General features: G+C 45.5%; 1 protein-coding gene across 1 annotated transcript in view; it reads left to right on the top strand.

The window, feature by feature from the left end:
• il20rb (interleukin 20 receptor subunit beta) overlaps window positions 1-16,989 on the top strand; it is a 49,594-nt gene extending 32,605 nt beyond the window's left edge. The window contains exons 3-7 of the mRNA XM_033031521.1: window positions 2,993-3,180; window positions 8,807-8,931; window positions 10,324-10,474; window positions 12,462-12,610; window positions 16,434-16,989. Coding sequence (XP_032887412.1) covers window positions 2,993-3,180; window positions 8,807-8,931; window positions 10,324-10,474; window positions 12,462-12,610; window positions 16,434-16,634 — 814 coding nt within the window. The 3' untranslated portion in view covers window positions 16,635-16,989. The remainder of the gene's footprint in view (window positions 1-2,992; window positions 3,181-8,806; window positions 8,932-10,323; window positions 10,475-12,461; window positions 12,611-16,433) is intronic.
• Window positions 16,990-17,449: the final 460 nt, after the last annotated feature.

The following is a 17,449-nucleotide window of genomic DNA, read 5'->3' as shown; positions in this document are numbered from 1 at the left end:
CAATGACTTTGGGACTTTAAACTGTGTTGAGTGTTTGTTATTTATTCTGTGTTATGACTGCAGGCTAAACCATATTGTTTGTTTTGTTTTTGTTTTTGTCTTTTGTTTTTACCTTGTTTGGGATGTGTTTATCTTGTGTGGGACTAAAGATGGAAATTAGCTACTGGCTACAATCTTGCGTATTACATGTAAATGTTTATTAATATGCACTGTCCCTAATAAAATCAATTCAATTCAATTCAATTCAATAGCCTCAGAATTAAAGGGCGCTCTTTTAGAAAGGAGGTGAGGAAGAACTTCTTTAGTCAGAGGGTAGTTAATCTGTGGAACTCATTGCCACAGAAGGCTGTGGAGGCCATGTCATGGATATTTTTAAGGCAGAGATAGACAAATTCTTGATTAGAATGGGTGTTAAGGGTTACGGGGAGAAGTCAGGAAAATGGGATGAGGAGGAAGAGATCAGCCATGATTGGATGATGGAGTAGACTCGATGGGCCAAATGGTCTAATTCCACTCCTATAACTTGTAAACGTGAACACGGGCAATTTACAGTGACCAACTAAACATACAGCTTTGGGATATGTCTGGAAACACATACAGTCTCAGAGAGAACGTACAAACCCTGTACAGATGGCACTCGAGGTTGGGAGAAGGGAGAAGAGGGATTCACCGGGTGTGCTTTCTTGGCCGCAGCTTCAACACGGTTGTTCCAGGACAAATTGTTGGTGATATAAATGTTGTCACAGAATGGGGGTCCAAGTGCAAAGCTCCTTGAAAAATTGCAATGCAAGTAGGTAGAGTGGTAAAAAAGGTCTTTTGCATGCTTGCCTTCATTGATAGCGACATTGAGTATAAGTGTCAGGAAGCAATGTTGCAACTTCATCAGACTTTGGTTTAGCTGTATTTGAAGTATTGTGTTCTAGTTCTGGTCACCGCACTATAGGAGAGTGTAGAGATTGATCAGTGTGTTGCCAGGACTGGAGAATATTAGCTATAAGGTGAGGTTGAATAAATTTGTATTTTCTTTACAGTATCAGGGACTGAGGGGTGATCTGACAGAAATTTATAAATTTATAACTGTACTCAACTTTAGACTTTAGAGTGTGGAAACAGGCCCTTCGGTCCACGGAGTCTGTGCTGACCAGCAATCACCCCGTCACCAGCACTATCGCACACACTAGGGGCAATTTACAATTTACAGAATCCAATTAACCTAAAAAACTTGTACATCTTGGACTGTGGGAGGAAATCGGAGCACCCAGAGAAAACTCCACCATCACAGGGAGAACGTACAAACTCCATAAAAATGCAGCCATAGTCAGGATCGAACCCAGGTCCCTGGTGCTGTAAGGCAACAACTCTACCGAGCAACTGTGCCACACTCAGGGTAGCAGTTAAGGTAAATAGTCAGAGTTTCTTTTACCAGGGCATCAAATACAAGAAGGCATAGCTTTAACTTGAGAGAAAGAGAGAGAGAGAGAGGGGGGGGGGGAGATAATTAGAAATTTGCAAGGTAGGTTTTTTAGTTCGAGATGGCTGGAACATGCTGCCAAGGAAGATGTTGAAAGCAAATTTGATAGCAATATTTAGACACATGCATGAACAGGCAGGGAATGGAGGAATGTGGACTCTGGGCAGGCAGAAGGGATTGGTTAGATTGGCATCATGTCAATACAGATGTGGTCGGCTGAAAGACCTGTTCCTGTGATGTACTTTTCCATGTTCTGGAGCTGTTGCCTTGAAAACAAAGCTTTTAAAAATGAGGCGTTGTCTTCTCTCTCTATTGGAAAGGATTCCAAGGTTGTTTGGGAGAAGGTGAGCATGACGTGGTTTCTGTGTCATGGGCGATAATATTCCTCAAGCCAACACCATCAGTACTGACAATCTGGCCTTTGATGCTTTCTTGGCTGCAATGCGCCTTGCAATTTTGTGGCAGCCATTCATTCTCAGAGTCCAGCAAATTTGAGCTGCAGAGTATAAATAGGAGCAGTAGCCTAACTCAGTTCCAGAAAGAGGATGGGTTACAGAGCAGGGTTGTCAACAACAACGGGCATGGTGCTGCCCATTTCACCTTGAGATGGGAGGATTATACAGAGTGGGATTGTCACCAATGACATGCACAATGAACTAAAAAGGAACTGCAAAGAGTGGCAAAATGCTGGAGTTACTCAGCGGGTCGGGCAACATCTCCAGAGAACATGGATAGATGCAGTTTTGTATTGGGACCCTTCTGCAGACTGAAATAGAATCTGAAGAAAGGTCCTGACCTGAAATGCCACCTATCCATATTCTCCAGAGAAGCTGCCTGACCCACAGAGTAACTCCAGGATCTTGTCTCTACCACAGGAATAATGATGTTGGCTCACCTGTGGCTGGTGATACTGAGTGGAAGCCATCTCACCATCTCAAATTTGTATTTCTCACCACAGAGAATTAGGGAGCTCTGTGACCTCAATTCATACCCTCCTGACTGTGTGCAGATATATATCTCTCTCTCTCTCTCTCTCATGCACTATAACACATTGTTTACAGCCAGACACAGAACCATTTGGCGCATTGGTTGTGCTGGTGAAATCTCTCCAATTTATATTGAACTCCCTTCCCCAATTACTCTGCTTTGTGACGAGCCACCATCTCTAGATGAAGAGGAATGCAGGAACTTGAGGAGCCCGCCATTTCGCACATCTCTAAGTGTGAGGATTGACACCGAGGATCATTCCCTGTGCAAGGGCAGGCGGGTCAGGAGGAGAATGAACCTCGTTTTGTCAGCCTGCGTGGATTCTGCTCACCAGACATTCACTGAACCTCCCAGATGGTCAGCACTCCTTGCCTCAGTGCGGACAGAGTGGTCAATACAGCAACTTTCTTGCAAACTGATTTCACCTCCGGAGGCATGTTGTAGTATGAAGGAAGTGGGGGAGGGGGGGGGGGAGGAGAGCATGTTGGAGATGACTCATTGCAATTCACAGCCTCCCCCCTCCTCTTTCTTCAGAGAGTTTGAACGAAATCACAGGAAGACCTGGGTGGCAATCACAGAGTGCTCCAGCATCAGGGAAACATGGTGTGACGTCACGGCAGATATATCGTCAGATGTTGGCTATGATCTGAAGGTTCGGACAGAACTTGGAAATGTCACTACCGAGTGGCAAAATCTCAGTAAACTCTTCAATCGGAAAGAGAGTAAGTACAATGCGTATTTGGAGTTAGTGATATATGGGCCAGAGTTTCTATAGTAAAGTGAGTATTATTTCATGCAATATATGTTGCTATGGTTGTGTAGGTTAAGGCAGAAATACAAGGTTTGCACATGGTATGAAGTGATATTGGTTCCCTGTGACATTAGTTACTGGGAAGAATGTGTATCAAGCTGCTTCGCCCTTCTTTCTGTAGCACCAAGGACCATTATGGGCCTGTCCCACTTAGGCGACTTTTTAGACGACTGCAGGAGACTATGCAGTCACCACATGGTCGCCACATGTTCGCGGGTGGTTGCCGGGAGGTCGCCTTCATGGTCTTGAGGAGTTTTCAACATGTTGAAAAATTAGCGGCGACTAGAATGAAGCCGCCTTGGAGAGTAGCGAGAATTCACGTGCCGTAGGTGGGACTTGAGGTCGCCTGAAAAATCGCCTAAGTGGAACAGGCCCATACCTATCTACTTATGCAAGGACACGTTAATGTTTCACCCACAAGACAGCAGAGCTGATAGTGAAGATCTTTTTCAATACGGTAGCAGTACCTACTGGTGCTCGTCGGTATCACACCCTGCGGTCGGAAGCCACGCGCACGTGACTCTGGGAGGAGTCGGGTTTACGAGCGGTTTCTGGGCTCTGATCGCCAGTCGTTCCACGACCACCGTTATGGTCGGTTGTGTTTTGTGACCAGTGTTATCGGTGAATGAGGATTGTGAATAAAGTATTTTCCAACCTACCGATTGTCATAATTCATCCGCTAAAATATTACACTTGGAATCAAGCTTGGATCTGGAAATAGACTAGAAACCACAACCACCAAGAGGTCAGGGAATGCCCACTCTGCTGCCTCCATTAATTCCCTGAAATGTCTTTGCTACATATGTTTACAGAGTAATTGTATATTTTGCAAGACAGCTCACTTATGTGTTGAGTCATTGTGCTATTAATGCAGACTGAGCGCCAGTTTGCATTATTATTTCATCATTACAGAGCAGGCACACTCTATGCCTCTGCTGTCCAGTAGATTATAATGTGGACCAACACATGGATACCATTTTCCGACTAATGTGACAGAAATTTCTTGGCTATTTAAAAAAAATGTTACAAATTACTGCACTGGCAGATGATGGTTCTGCTCTTTATATCTAAACTTTCCTGGGTTTTGGATAGGGTAAGTTTGGTTGCTGGGTGCATGAAGATTATAAACTTATTTTTGGATACATTCATGATGGCAATGGATGACCCCATCTCCTCTAAGATTAATTGAAACTTCTGTTTCTCCACTGAAGTTAAGCGGCTCATTGTGTCATTTTACTTCGGAGTCACGTGAGTGACTATGTGAAGAACCCCGCCACGACGCATGCGTGTCATATCGCTTTCACGCTTGCGAAACGACAGGCGGGGTGGAGTGTCCCCCGCAGCGGTAAGTTTGAAACCGCGACCTGCAGGTAAGTGATTTACTCTGCGGTAGTTTTTGTCCCCGCGCTGTTTTTACACAGGGGGGGAAGCTGGACAAAATAGTGTCCACAAGTGCTGCGAGTAAAGCTGGCTGGGGAGGACCGTGAAGTTGCGGGAGCCAGCAGCAGCTGAAGGCACAAGCCCCGTAAGGGATCAGCTGTGCCGACTTTTGGTCCCGCGCCGGCCAGAACACCATGGCCGGGCGGGAGACTATTCAAATGGGGCCGTCGACTTTTTGGACAAGTCGAAAACGGCAGGAGACGGGGTGGAACGACGTTCCCCCGTAGCGACAATTTTAACTTGGACCTGCAGGTAAGAGCTGCGGCCTTTTTGTGTTTTTACCATGCTAATTACAGGTGGAGAAACCAACGGGCTGCGACAAAGCTGGTGGGCTAGATGGGATCAGCTGTGCCCAATGTCGCCTCCGCACCGGCCAGATCCACTCCACGGCAGTAAGGACAAAGCTGGTGAGGGAGGACCGCGGAGCAGCGGGCAGCCAGCAGCAGCCAGCGGCACTTGGATCACCGATAGTGGGATCAGCTGTGCCCGATGTCGCCTCCGCACCGGCCAGATCCACGCAGCCGGGCGGAAAGGCTAGACACAAAAACAAACAAGGTCGTGGACTCAGAGGAGTCCGACTTTGCACAACCACGGGCGGCCAGCGACCGAGAGCGCTGGAGCCGGATGGAGCGGTGTGTGGAGCATTTGCTCCAATGTGACAGACTCCGGGAGATGGAGTCGGGTCACTGTGGGCCCTATGATAAACCCACAGCAGTACCTCTTGAAGGGCTGCACAGTGCTTCTACCTCATCAGAGGGGAGCACTGCGGGTCAGTTCTGGGCTGACCTGGAAGAGGGGTCCGCAGAAGGAAAGACAAGTGTGCAAGGGGTGCAGGAACAAGAGAACCTGCTGGACTAATAAAATGGACTCCAACAAACACTACAGCCAAAGACAGCACTCCCACGCACCCACCTGCAGAACTGGTGAAAGCTCGAAGGCCCGGTATTCAAAACATGAGTCTTTTTAGGCCATGGCCCAGGCCGGCCTTCTTGGACGATGCGGGGACCTCCAACGCCAACCAAACCGAAAATCCAGACACCAGCGCAACAACAGCAGCGAAGAACCTACAAAAAGAAGTAAACCTGCCACTGGTAACTATGGAGGTAGGTGGGTCTGGTTCCCTACAAAATACAGGGAGCATGGAGGTTGAGGGGAGACTACACTCTTTTCTGAATGCATGGAGCTATGGCAGGGGACAGAGCGTTACTCTGTTGGGACACCCACTGGCAACAAAACTTATGAGGGGAATTTTTAATACTAATCCCCCAAGAACCAGGTACTCCCAAATATGGGATGTAAGTATTATCCTGAAGATGCTCAGGAATTGGTCTCCAGCAACAGCTCTGTCCCTACACAGACTGACATTAAAAACAGTCATGCTAATGGCATTGGTCACGGCACAAAGGGTACAGTCACTGCATAAACTAAGACTGGACAACATGACTTCCTCAACAGAAAATATTACGTTTCATATCTATGAGTTAGTAAGCAGAACAGACAGGGATCAGCAGGCCTCAATATACAATTTAGGTCATACCCAAACAGATGACCGTCTGTGTATAATAAGACATCTGTCGTTATACATGGAGAAAACGAAAATCCTAAGAAGCAATGAGAAGGCACTTTTGGTCAGCCACAAGCAACCACACAAAAGAGTGACGGTCAAGACCATCTCAAGATGGCTGAAACAGGTGCTAACACAGGCTGGGGTGGATACTAATATTTTAAAATCTCATTCCACCAGGGCTGCAGCTACATCGGCAGCGATACAGTTGGATGTACCAATGGACCAAATCCTCAAGGCAGCAGGATGGTCTGGGGGAAAAAACATTCCAATTATTTTACAATAAACCAGTAATGAAACCTGGAACGTTTGCAGAAACAAATTTAAGTTCTGTAAATTAATTTAAACCCATAAAAAGGGGTTATAAATTTGTGTTAATAAATTTTATGATTTCAATGTCGAATTCATGTCCAAATTATGTTAACACAATTACTCCTACAGTCATCAAGGCAGACGTGATGCATGGACTCGTTTCCACGGCATGAAATCACAGAGCTTTAAAATCTTCACGTAGTCACTCACGTGACTCCGAAGTAAAATAGTAAGATTAAACGAGAACTTACCAGTTTGAAGTTTGATCTGTATTTTATGAGGAGTTACGATGAGGGATTACGTGCCCTCCGCTCCCACCCTTGATCATATACTTAACTGGTATCTCTTCTCTAATCGTACTATGTTTAGTCATTACAGTTATCTGTGATTTCACACCGCTGCTTTGAAGAATGACACGCATGCGTCGTGGCGGGGTTCTTCACGTAATCCCTCATCGTAACTCCTCATAAAATACAGATCAAACTTCAAACTGGTAAGTTCTCGTTTAATCTTACTATTAAACATCTCATATTTTGCTTGGGCGGCTTACAGCCCAGTGGTATGAATATTGATTTCTCTAACTTCAGGCAGCCCTGGCATTGCCTCTCTCTCTATCCTTCCCCAAGTCACACTAACCTTGTTTTCACTTAACTGACAGCCAACAATGGCCTGTTTCCTTCGTTACTTTTTTGCATATCTTTCATTCATTGTTCTTTAACTCTCTACATCATCACCAATATCTCTCATTTCCCTTATCCCTAACTAGTCTGACGAAGGGTCTTGACCCGAAACGTCACCCATTCCTCTCCAGAGATGCTGCCTGACCCACTGAGTTACTCCAGCTTTTTGTGTCTATCTTCAGTTTAAACCAGCATCTGCAGTTCCTTCCTACACATAAATGTCCAAGTCTGTCTGAAATGTCAACGTTGTTCTCCTTCTGAAAAGATTGGTGCGGAGATTCACTCCCACTCCTGGACAGGCGACAGAAAATGTTTATCATATCTCCCTTCTTCAACATTTCTCTAATTTATTGATATCACTGTGGCCAACTTTGGAGCTGTATATATGCAATATGATGAGTGTGCTCTGCAAAATTAGAACTAGTGTCCCTAGGTTCTGATGTTAGAGCCATTGAGACATGGCATTGCACAGCATAGAATAGGACCCTTCCGCCCACCATGTCCATGCACCCCATTTTGCCCATTTATTGTGATCCCACTTGTCTGCAATAGAACCATATCCTCATGCTTTGCTTATTGGAATGTCTGCCTAAATGCCTCTTTACCAAGCCACTCGCGATATACATTGTAGCCCCCCCCCCCCCCCCCCCTGACTATATTCTGTGTTCTTCCTACTTTCAGTGCTTCTTGCAAATGTTATTCAGCATGGAGATGCACTGATTCTTCAGCTGAGAGAGGATACTAGGTTGTAATCATGAGGATGTTTCCTTGCCCATGCTTCACCTAATGCCCCAATACTTCATGGAGTCAATGACGAGGATATCCAGAGCTGTCGTCTGCCAATTGTACACCACCGTGCCATCACCTCTGGTGGGTCTGTCCTGCTGGTGGCTTACGACATACAGGGCAATCTTAACGCATGGGCATGCTGGGCTGTTGCCCGGGGCCCCACGAGCATAGGGGCCCCATGCTACTCTATGTATTGTCGAATGTTAGTGTAGAACACAAAAACGGAGAAGAACATCGCAAGTGCATGACGGCATATTTGATTCGGCATAAAGAAACTGGAAGTGTAGAGGCCCCAGTGCACTGCTTTGCCCAGGGGCCTATAGTGCTGTTAAGACGGCCCTGACGATATACCCAGGGAGTGTGATGGAAGATTCTCCAGGATTTTATTCTATGAATGCAACTATACCAGGCTGCCGTTTGCCCATTTTACAGGAGAGGCTTCCTAACTAAGTTATCGGTCCTAGAGTCATGGCTGTGGAATGACCACAGCTCTTTATCTCAGTATAAGCCAGTGTCTGTGGAACTGCTCCTCATCATCGTGTTTCACTGTCTCTGGATCTGTACTATGGCACTGCGCCCCCTAATTAATCACTGCCTATGGAACCATTTGGGCCATGAACTTGGAAAATACTAATTGGTATGATATTTGTGGGGATAAGGATTGGAATGAAAAAGCACATTTAGAATTGTCAGTTTGTTAGGGTTCTTCCCAAAGGAACAGAAGTTGATTAACAAACTGACTTTCTTTAAAGCCAATCTGACAGCACCGACATTGACTGCTGCAGTGAGTGGTGGTCGGGTTACACTGAATGTCAGTGAAATAAAGAAGAACATCAATGCTAATATTTATTACTGGAAGGAAGGAGTGGAGCAGCAGGTATGTACATTTGTTACAATTGTCACTCAACATCAGGTTAAGTTTTTTTAGAAAGGAGATCACTCAACATGTGCCTTCAGTTAGACTTGAATCGCCACCTTTCATTTTGAAGACCAGCCATGATATAAAGGAAGATGGCTGTTTAGTTATGTGTTGCCTCTACACGTCTCATGTCCTTCATGGTCAGGTGCCCTGCTCTCCTGGCCCTGCCTCTACTCCTCCTGGCCCCACTCCTTGTTCTCCTGTACTCAGCCATTCCCGTTGATCTCCATTGATCCCCTCAGCACCGGTCTTTGTTTAACCCATTGCTGTCATTCATGGCTCAGGCTTTTGGCATTAACGAGGAATATGGAGTAAAAACAGATACATTTGGAAATGTACAGCAGGTTAGGAAGCTCCTGTGGAAAGTGAGATAGTTATGCCCCTGTCCCAGTTAGGAAACCTGAACGGAAACCTCAAGAGACTTTGCGCCCCACCCAAGGTTTCCGTGCGGTTCCTGGAGGTTCCCGGAGGTTTTTGTCAGTCTCCCTACCTGCTTCCACTACCTGCAACCTCCGGCAACCACTTGCAATCTCCAGGAACCGCACGGAAACCTTGGGTGGGGCGCAAAGTCTCCAGAGGTTTCCGTCCAGGTTTCCTAAGTGGGACAGGGGCATTAATGTCTCAAGTCAGTTATCTTTTCCCAGAAGGCATAAGGATCTAAGGTCAATAAATGGAGTTGAGATACAAATCATCGTTGAACTAAGAGAAAGGCAAATAGGTTCCAGGGCTACACACAATTTGAGGAAGAACATTCTTGCTATTGAGGGAGTGTAGCGTAAGTTCACGAGGTTAATTCCCGGGATGGCGGGACTGTCATATGATGAAAGAATGGAGCGACTGGGTTTGTGTTCACTGGAATTTAGAAGGATGAGAGGGTATCTTATTGAACCATGTAGAATTATTAAGGGATTGGACACGCTAGATGCAGGAAACATGTTCCTGATGTTGGGGGAGTCCAGAACCAGGAGCCACAGTTTAAGAATAAGGGGAAAGCCATTTAGAACTGAGATGAGGAAAAACTTTTTCACACAGAGAGTTGTGAATTTGTGGAATTCTCTGCCTCAGAAGGCCGTGGAGGCCGATTCACTGGATGATTTCAAAAGAGAGTTAGATAGGGCTAACAGAATCAAGGGGTATGGGAAGAAGGCAGCAACAGGGTACTGATTATGGATCACATTGAATGGCGGTGCTCGCTCAAGGGGCCAAATGGCCTACTCCTGCACCTATTGTCTATGAATCCATGTATCTATGTACATCTATCCAGCTTCCTGCCCATTAGTCATTAACTATATATTAAATGTAGAAGACTTTTAGTTCTCCTATTTCATTTTTTGTTTTTTTTAATTGCAGGTTATGAATGTTTCCTTAGACCAAACTCAGATACCTTACTACCTCTCTGTGGAAAAGGGGGTAGCTTACTGTTTTCAAGCACAACTCTACATCTTAGAATACAACAAGTTCAGCTCCTTCAGTGACATCATGTGTGAGACGGTCAGTGATGGTGAGTAGAGTTGCTATAGCAGTGATAACTGTGGAGGCTGCACTCTCTTCAAAGATGTCTTGGTGAACCAAGATATTATTTGATATTATGCAGAAGGCAATCAATTCAACTTGTCCATGCCAGCACTGACACCCCTATCCACACCCTCCCCATCCTCCTTCATCTAACTCAGTCCAAATCTCCTTTTTCCCCAAGAGTTTATTGAGCTTTCTTTGAAATGTCTGTATAATTATTAGTCTCAACAGCTCAAATTTATCTTCACAGACTTCTCAAAAAGAGTTTTTTTAGTGCAGTGTTAGTTTGATTCTTGATGATTATAGAGTCATGGAGTCGTGCAGCACAAATAATGGGCCCTTCTGCCTATCACGTCCATGCTGATTGCCTATCTACACAAATCCTATTTACCCCCATTAGGTCTGTATTCTTCCTGTCTTTCCCATTCAAGTGCCTTTTTTAACATCTTGATTGATTCTGACTTCTTGGGCAGCAAGCTACAGATATCAACCACTCTATATGTATAAAACACTTTCCCCTCAAACACCCTCCTTTCATCTTAAACCTATGTTCTTGTTCTGACACCCACTCCATCAAGAAATGATTGTGAATGTGTATCTATGCTCTCATAATTTTATATACCCATCTTCAATGCACGTGACTCCAGTGAAAAGAATCTGAGCCTACCCAATCTGTCTCCTTAACTAAAATTCTCTAGTCCTGGCAACATCCTGATTCTCTCCAGTGTGATTACATCCTTCCTATGGTATATAGACCAGAGCTGCTCCTACAGTGCATTCAGAAAGTATTCAGACCCCTTTCACTTCTTCCACATTTTGTTACATTACAGCCTTATTTTAAAATTGGTTAAATCTACTCACTATACCCCAGAATGAAGAAGCGAAAATAGGTGTTTAGAAATTTTTGCAAAGTAATTAAAAAGAAAAACGGTAACTGAAATCAGGATTTCCTCCGTACCGAACCACGATGCCTTGTCCTGAATAGTCTCTACTTTCCATAAATACATAAATTCAATCGCTTGCAGTGAGACGAGAGTGTGGCCAGGATGGTGTGAATCTTAGAGGATATTAGCTGCCTTCTTGAGATGACACTTTCTGTAGATCATCTTAGACGGTTGTCTAATGGATATGGTCTGGTAATATCTGATGGTACATCCTGCATAGGGCTGATTGGCTATTTGTAGCATGCAAATGGCCTATTTGACAATGAGATTAGACATAGAGGCATAGACAGAGATAAAGCACAGATTCAGGTTCATCAGCCCACCAGAGCCACACTGACCATCACATTCCAATTTAAACTAATCCTACACTGACCTCATTTTGTTCTCCACACATTATAGATTGATACTTTATTATCATATGTGACATGTCACAGTGAAATTCTTTGTTTTGCATACCATACACAAAGTATGCAAAGTGTCGCCACGTACAGGGTGCTGACAAAGTTACAAAAGTATTCTATATAGTCCACAGTCATCTCACTTTGTTCTCTCGGCATTGCCCCCACACTGGGCCCCTCTTTGTTCTCATCACTCCCCCCAGATTCTATCACTCATGCACACATTAGGAGCAATTTACACTGGCCAATTAACCCACAAACCTCCACACTTTTGGGATAAAGTAGGACACTGGAGCACCCGGTGGGAACTCATGCGGTCACAAGGAGAATGTGCAAATATCCACTCAAACAGCAGGAGAGGTCAGGACTGCTGGCTCTGTGATACAGCGAATCTATTAGTTGCACAGTAGTACTAACCCTAAAGCTAAACCTAAAATCCAACATCGCACAGGATTAGGCAGCTTGGCATTGATCAAATGAATAATTGGTAGGAGCACATGACAACACGATTATTAGACATTACAGCTTATCACACTGATCTGAATTTCAATTGTGTTTTCAGGCTTTGCTCCATATCTCTTGAAACCCTTCCCTGAGGGTTATAATTCTGATATTATCTTTATATCTGCAGATACCATGTCCAAAGGCAACTCGGTGAAAATCGTCACAGCGTTACTTCTTGGAGTGTGTTTTCTAGCCGCCTCACTGTTTTGCATAGGGAGATTCTGTTGTAGGACTCGGCCTGTATGGCTTCCCAAAATTTCAGCCCCTTATGTTTCAGTAAGTACCTGATATACCAGCACCCATGTGCATACACACATGAGAGCTCCCAGAGTCCGGATCCTGTTGGTAAATACCATCATATATTTGCAATTTTTTTGAGGATGTGTGTAATACTGCTGCAGCTATGTTCATCGGCTGACCTAACTGAATTTGAGATGGCGATGGTGAGGTAACATGTCTGTCCACTGCACCTCTGGTGTAGGTGCTCCCACAGCGCTGATGCAGATGCTGTTCGGGTGTTCATATCTAGTGATGATGAAGGAACGATAACATATTTCCAAGTCAGCATTACATGCAAGGGATCCTGCAAGTAATGGGGTTCCTGGGTGCCACTTATCATTGTCCTACTTGGTGCTAGAAGTCATGGGTTGTGATGGTTCAGTTGAAGTTACCTCATTTAATATTTTGTAGATGGTATACACTGAAACCACTGTGTGTTGACATGCTAATCAACTGATCACTTTGCAAAATGTCTTTAGAGTTATTGGAATTGTAACTGGAGAGGTTTCCATCACATTAAGTAACCAAAATATTTATGCAGCTGGTCCATCATTGGACCACTGGTGACTGCCAGGATGTTGATATTGGAGAACTATGAGGAAGATGCCATTGAACTCTCAGGATAGATGACCAGATTATTTTGTGTAGAATAAAACTGCCAAATATAGGTACAAATAATACCAAATCGGAGTGGCGGCGCGGCTCTGGCTGCAGCGGCTCACCGGCAGTCCTGTTTGTTTTGTGTTTTTTGTGTTGTTTATTTTGTTTTGGTTAGTCTAGTTTTGGTTTTTAGTTTGTGTTTGGGGGGGGGGGGGCGTTGAAACGGGGCTTGCTGTCTCTCCCTGCGGGGGAATGCGACTTTTTTGTCGTATTCCCCTTCTCTGCCTCCGTCTGCGCTGAGGCCTAATGGCGGAGCTGGCGACCTCGAGGCTCAGGAGGCAGAGCCCGCCAGGACTCGCCCTGAGCTCGCTCCCGTGAGGGCGGCCCGGCTCGGGGCTGGAACAGTGCTTCCGTGAGGGGCTGTGATGCTCCCGGGAGGGCGGCCTGGCCCGAGGAAGGAACGGTGCTTCCGTCGGAGTGGCCGAGCTCGGGGAGGTACGGCGTTCCCAGCACGAGGGAGGAGTGGCGCCCATGTCGGGGCAGCACAGCCCGAGTGAGGTACGGCTCCCATGTCGGGGCAACCCAGCCCGAGGGAGGTACGGCGCCCATGTCGGGGCGGCCCAGCCCGAGGGAGGTACGGCGCCCATGTCGGGGCGGCCCAACCCGAGGGAGGTACGGCGCCCATGTCGGGGCGGCCTGGCGCGGGGCTGAGACGGTAACGGTACTCACGTGGGGGCGATCCGGCTCGGGGCTGGAACGGTGCTCCGGTGGTTGGGATGGTGTTCTGGCGGTGGTGGCCTGAGTCCGGGGTTCGGCCGCGGGCCAGCGGCTGCGTCAGCAGGACTGGTGGGCGGCAGCTTCGACCACCCCGGGGCGCGGTGATTGAGCCGCGGGACAGTTTTTAACATCGCCAGGTGGGGTATCGCCTCAGCGCAGAGGGAGAAGAGGAGGGAAGAGACTGCAGCCCTAAGACTTTTGCCTCCATCATAGTGAGGAGATGCTGGGTGGACTCACTGTGGTGGATGTTAATATGTGTTTACTGTTGTTTTTTATTGTATTGTATTGTATGTTTGACTGCTGCAATTTCGTTCAGACTTTGGTCTGAATGACAATAAAGGCTATCTAATCTAAAAAAAATATATATATAGGTACAGCAAGTCAGGAAGCACCTGCAGAGAAAAAGGATGTGTGATGTTTCAGGTCAAGTCATTTAGATCTGAAGAAGGGTCCTGACCTGAAATGTCACCCATCCTTTTTCTCCAGAGATGCTGCCTGACCCGCTGAGTTACTCCAGCACTTTGAGTATATCTTCGGCCAGATTCTTTTGACGAAGGTGGACATTGACTTTTTGTACCACAAACTCACATTCCAACGATTAATCCCTGAAATTTGGCTCGGACCTCTTGCATGCAGACACAGGTGGCTTCATTTTCTGATATCTTGCAAATGGGATTGAGACTTGAGCAATCATCAACAAATATGTCCCCTTCAGTTATGATGGAATTTTTTTTAATTGCTAAAAGATTGTGACAAGGATATTTCCCTGACCAACTTCTGTAGTAGTGTCTGGGGTTTGAATGATTGACCTTCAGCAAGCAGACCTGCATTCTTTTGAGAATGGTACATCTCCATGCTATGATATCTCCTTGCAATGGTATCTCCTTGATGGCCTTGACCAGTTTTACCAGGGTTCATTGATGTCACACCTCATCTAACAGTGTCTTGATTTCAAGACAGTTCTAGAATATATCTCTTTAGTCTCTGATACCTCGAGCCAAGATCCCAGCAAAACCCAGAACTAGATATTAATGAGTAATTTATTTTTGAATTTGAGATGCAATAGAACAGTCAACAACACCTTCAATCATCTTGCTGAAGACTGATGGTGGACTGATTGAGTGGAGATTAGCTGGATGGATATGACCTTGTTTGTGTGAACAGAGAATACCCCAGACTATGCTCCAAACGGTGGTGTAGAATTTAGTCTTGTAACTGTGCAGAAAGTGCTTCATGGGAGGCACAGCAAGTTTTAGAACACATCTTCAGCCTGGCTCCTATAAATGTTGCTGCATCCTGTGCTCTCATCTGTTTATTTGTACCACGTGGAGAAATCGGAGTGTATGGAGACAGACATCTATTGATGGCGGGGACCTTGGGACACCTGATTGAAAAGTCATAGGCTCATGCAATGCATAAATGGGCCTTTCAGCCCACCTTATCTATGCCAGCCATTGTACTGAACTATACTAATGCTCTTTACCAGCATTTTGTTTGTGCCTTAGCCATTCAATTGCATTTTCTGATGCTTCTTAAACATTATGAGAGTACCTGCCTCCACCACCTCTTCAGGCAGTGCATTCCAGATTCCAGCAACTCTCTGTGTGAAAAGTATCCCCTTCTGTTCCCCTCTAAACCTTCTACCTCTCACTGACCTTATATCTTTATCCTCTAGTTTTAGACACTCAACCCAAAGAACAAGGGTTCTGACAATCTATCCTGTCTATCCTCCACTTAAAGTTGGATATCTCTACCAGGTTCCCCCCTCAGCCTCATCCACTCTAGGGAAACAAGCCCTGCCAATCCAGTCTCTCGTTGTAACTGTAATGTTGAAATCTTGATACATCCTGGTGAATCTCCTCTGCATTCTCTCCAATGCAATCACATTATTTCTCTAGCACAGCGACCAGAACTGCACATGCAGTCCGTTTTAACCAGTGCTTTATAATCTGGACCAATCCTTCAATTTAGCCACCTGTCAAGCAAAACCAAGTGCAGACAGAAGTGGTGTGGCTGTCTTGGACTTCAAATTCCAGTTTTCAGTTAATTTAAGTCGACGATGCAAGTTCAGAGCCATGGATACATGAACATCTGAACATCTCCCCCTACGTTAGCCTTTCAGCAATGCTGTAACTTGGGCTCCAACCTTGTAAAGTATTCCAATGTAAAGGAGTATAATGCCAAAAACCTCAACCTCACCACCTCTCCACACCCTTGGGTACAAATCATTAAATAGAAGTGATGGAGGCATATCCTCTCGGTGGCTCGTGATTTGGAATGAGATCAGAAATTCAGAGACGAACAGACTTGGCAACTGCTGGAGCTCAGTGTTTCAGCAGGGAGAGATTGCATTGGCGTAGAAGGAACTGTGATCAATGATTCAGGTTATGAAGAGATAAAGGACGTTATAATAAGTTGATGCTTTTGTATCTTCTCCCTGCAGAATTTTGAAAACCTTCGAGGGGACGTCCTGAAAGAAGACTACAGCCAGGAAAGTTGTGATACTGTCGAGGTCTGGCATCAGTCGGAGACTTTGCTCGTTGTACATGAATCACCGACTGCACGGGAAAGGGTAAACAGCAGAGATGGCAAAGAGGGCAGGCCAATGAACTATGTTGCATATGGAGAAGTTTGTCAATCCTAAAGGTCAATGCCGATTAGATATCAGAAAGGATACCAATCTCAAATGAATTTTGGACAGACTGATTAAGCCATGAGGAAATTACACTGCAGATGCCTTGCAGGGCCTTTTATAAGATGATCAACAGGTCATCACTATGCACAACTGGCTAAATTGGATCTCGGGCTGCTAAGGATTTCAACTCCTGACATACAAATATCTCCAAAGATAGATACAAAGTTCTGGAGTAACTGAGTGGGTCAGGCAGCCTCCCTAGAGAAAAGGAATAGTTGACGTTTTGGGTCGAGACCCTTCATCGGATTGAAATATCTCCACAGGGTATGATACACTGACAGACAATAGACAATAGGGGCAGGAGTAGGCCATTTGGCCCTTCGAGCCAGCACCACCATTCAATGTGATCATTGCTGATCATCCCCAATCAGTACCCCATTCCTGCCTTCTCCCCATATCCCCTGACTCCGCTATCTTTAAGAGCCCTATCGAGCTCTTTCTTGAAAGTATCTAGAGAATAGGCCTCCACTGCCCTCTGAGGCAGAGAATTCCACAGACTCACAACTCTCTGTGTGAAAATATATTTTCTCATCTCTTATTCTTAAACTGTGGCCCCTGGTTCTGGACTCAGGAACATGTTTCCTGCTTCTAGCAAGTCCAAACCCTTAATAATCTTATATGTTTCAATAAGGTTCCCTCTCATCCTTCTAAATTCCAGAGTATACAAGCCCAGCCATTCCATTCTCTCAGCATATGACAGTCCCGCCATCCTGGGAATTAACCTTGTAAACCTACGCTGCATTCCCTCAATAGCAAGAAAGTCC

This window comes from Amblyraja radiata, chromosome 13 (genome assembly GCF_010909765.2).
Source record: "Amblyraja radiata isolate CabotCenter1 chromosome 13, sAmbRad1.1.pri, whole genome shotgun sequence".
NCBI classification, from domain to species: Eukaryota; Metazoa; Chordata; class Chondrichthyes; order Rajiformes; family Rajidae; genus Amblyraja; species Amblyraja radiata.
Note: the sequence above shows the minus strand (reverse complement) of the source record. Positions and strands in the feature narration are given on the sequence as shown.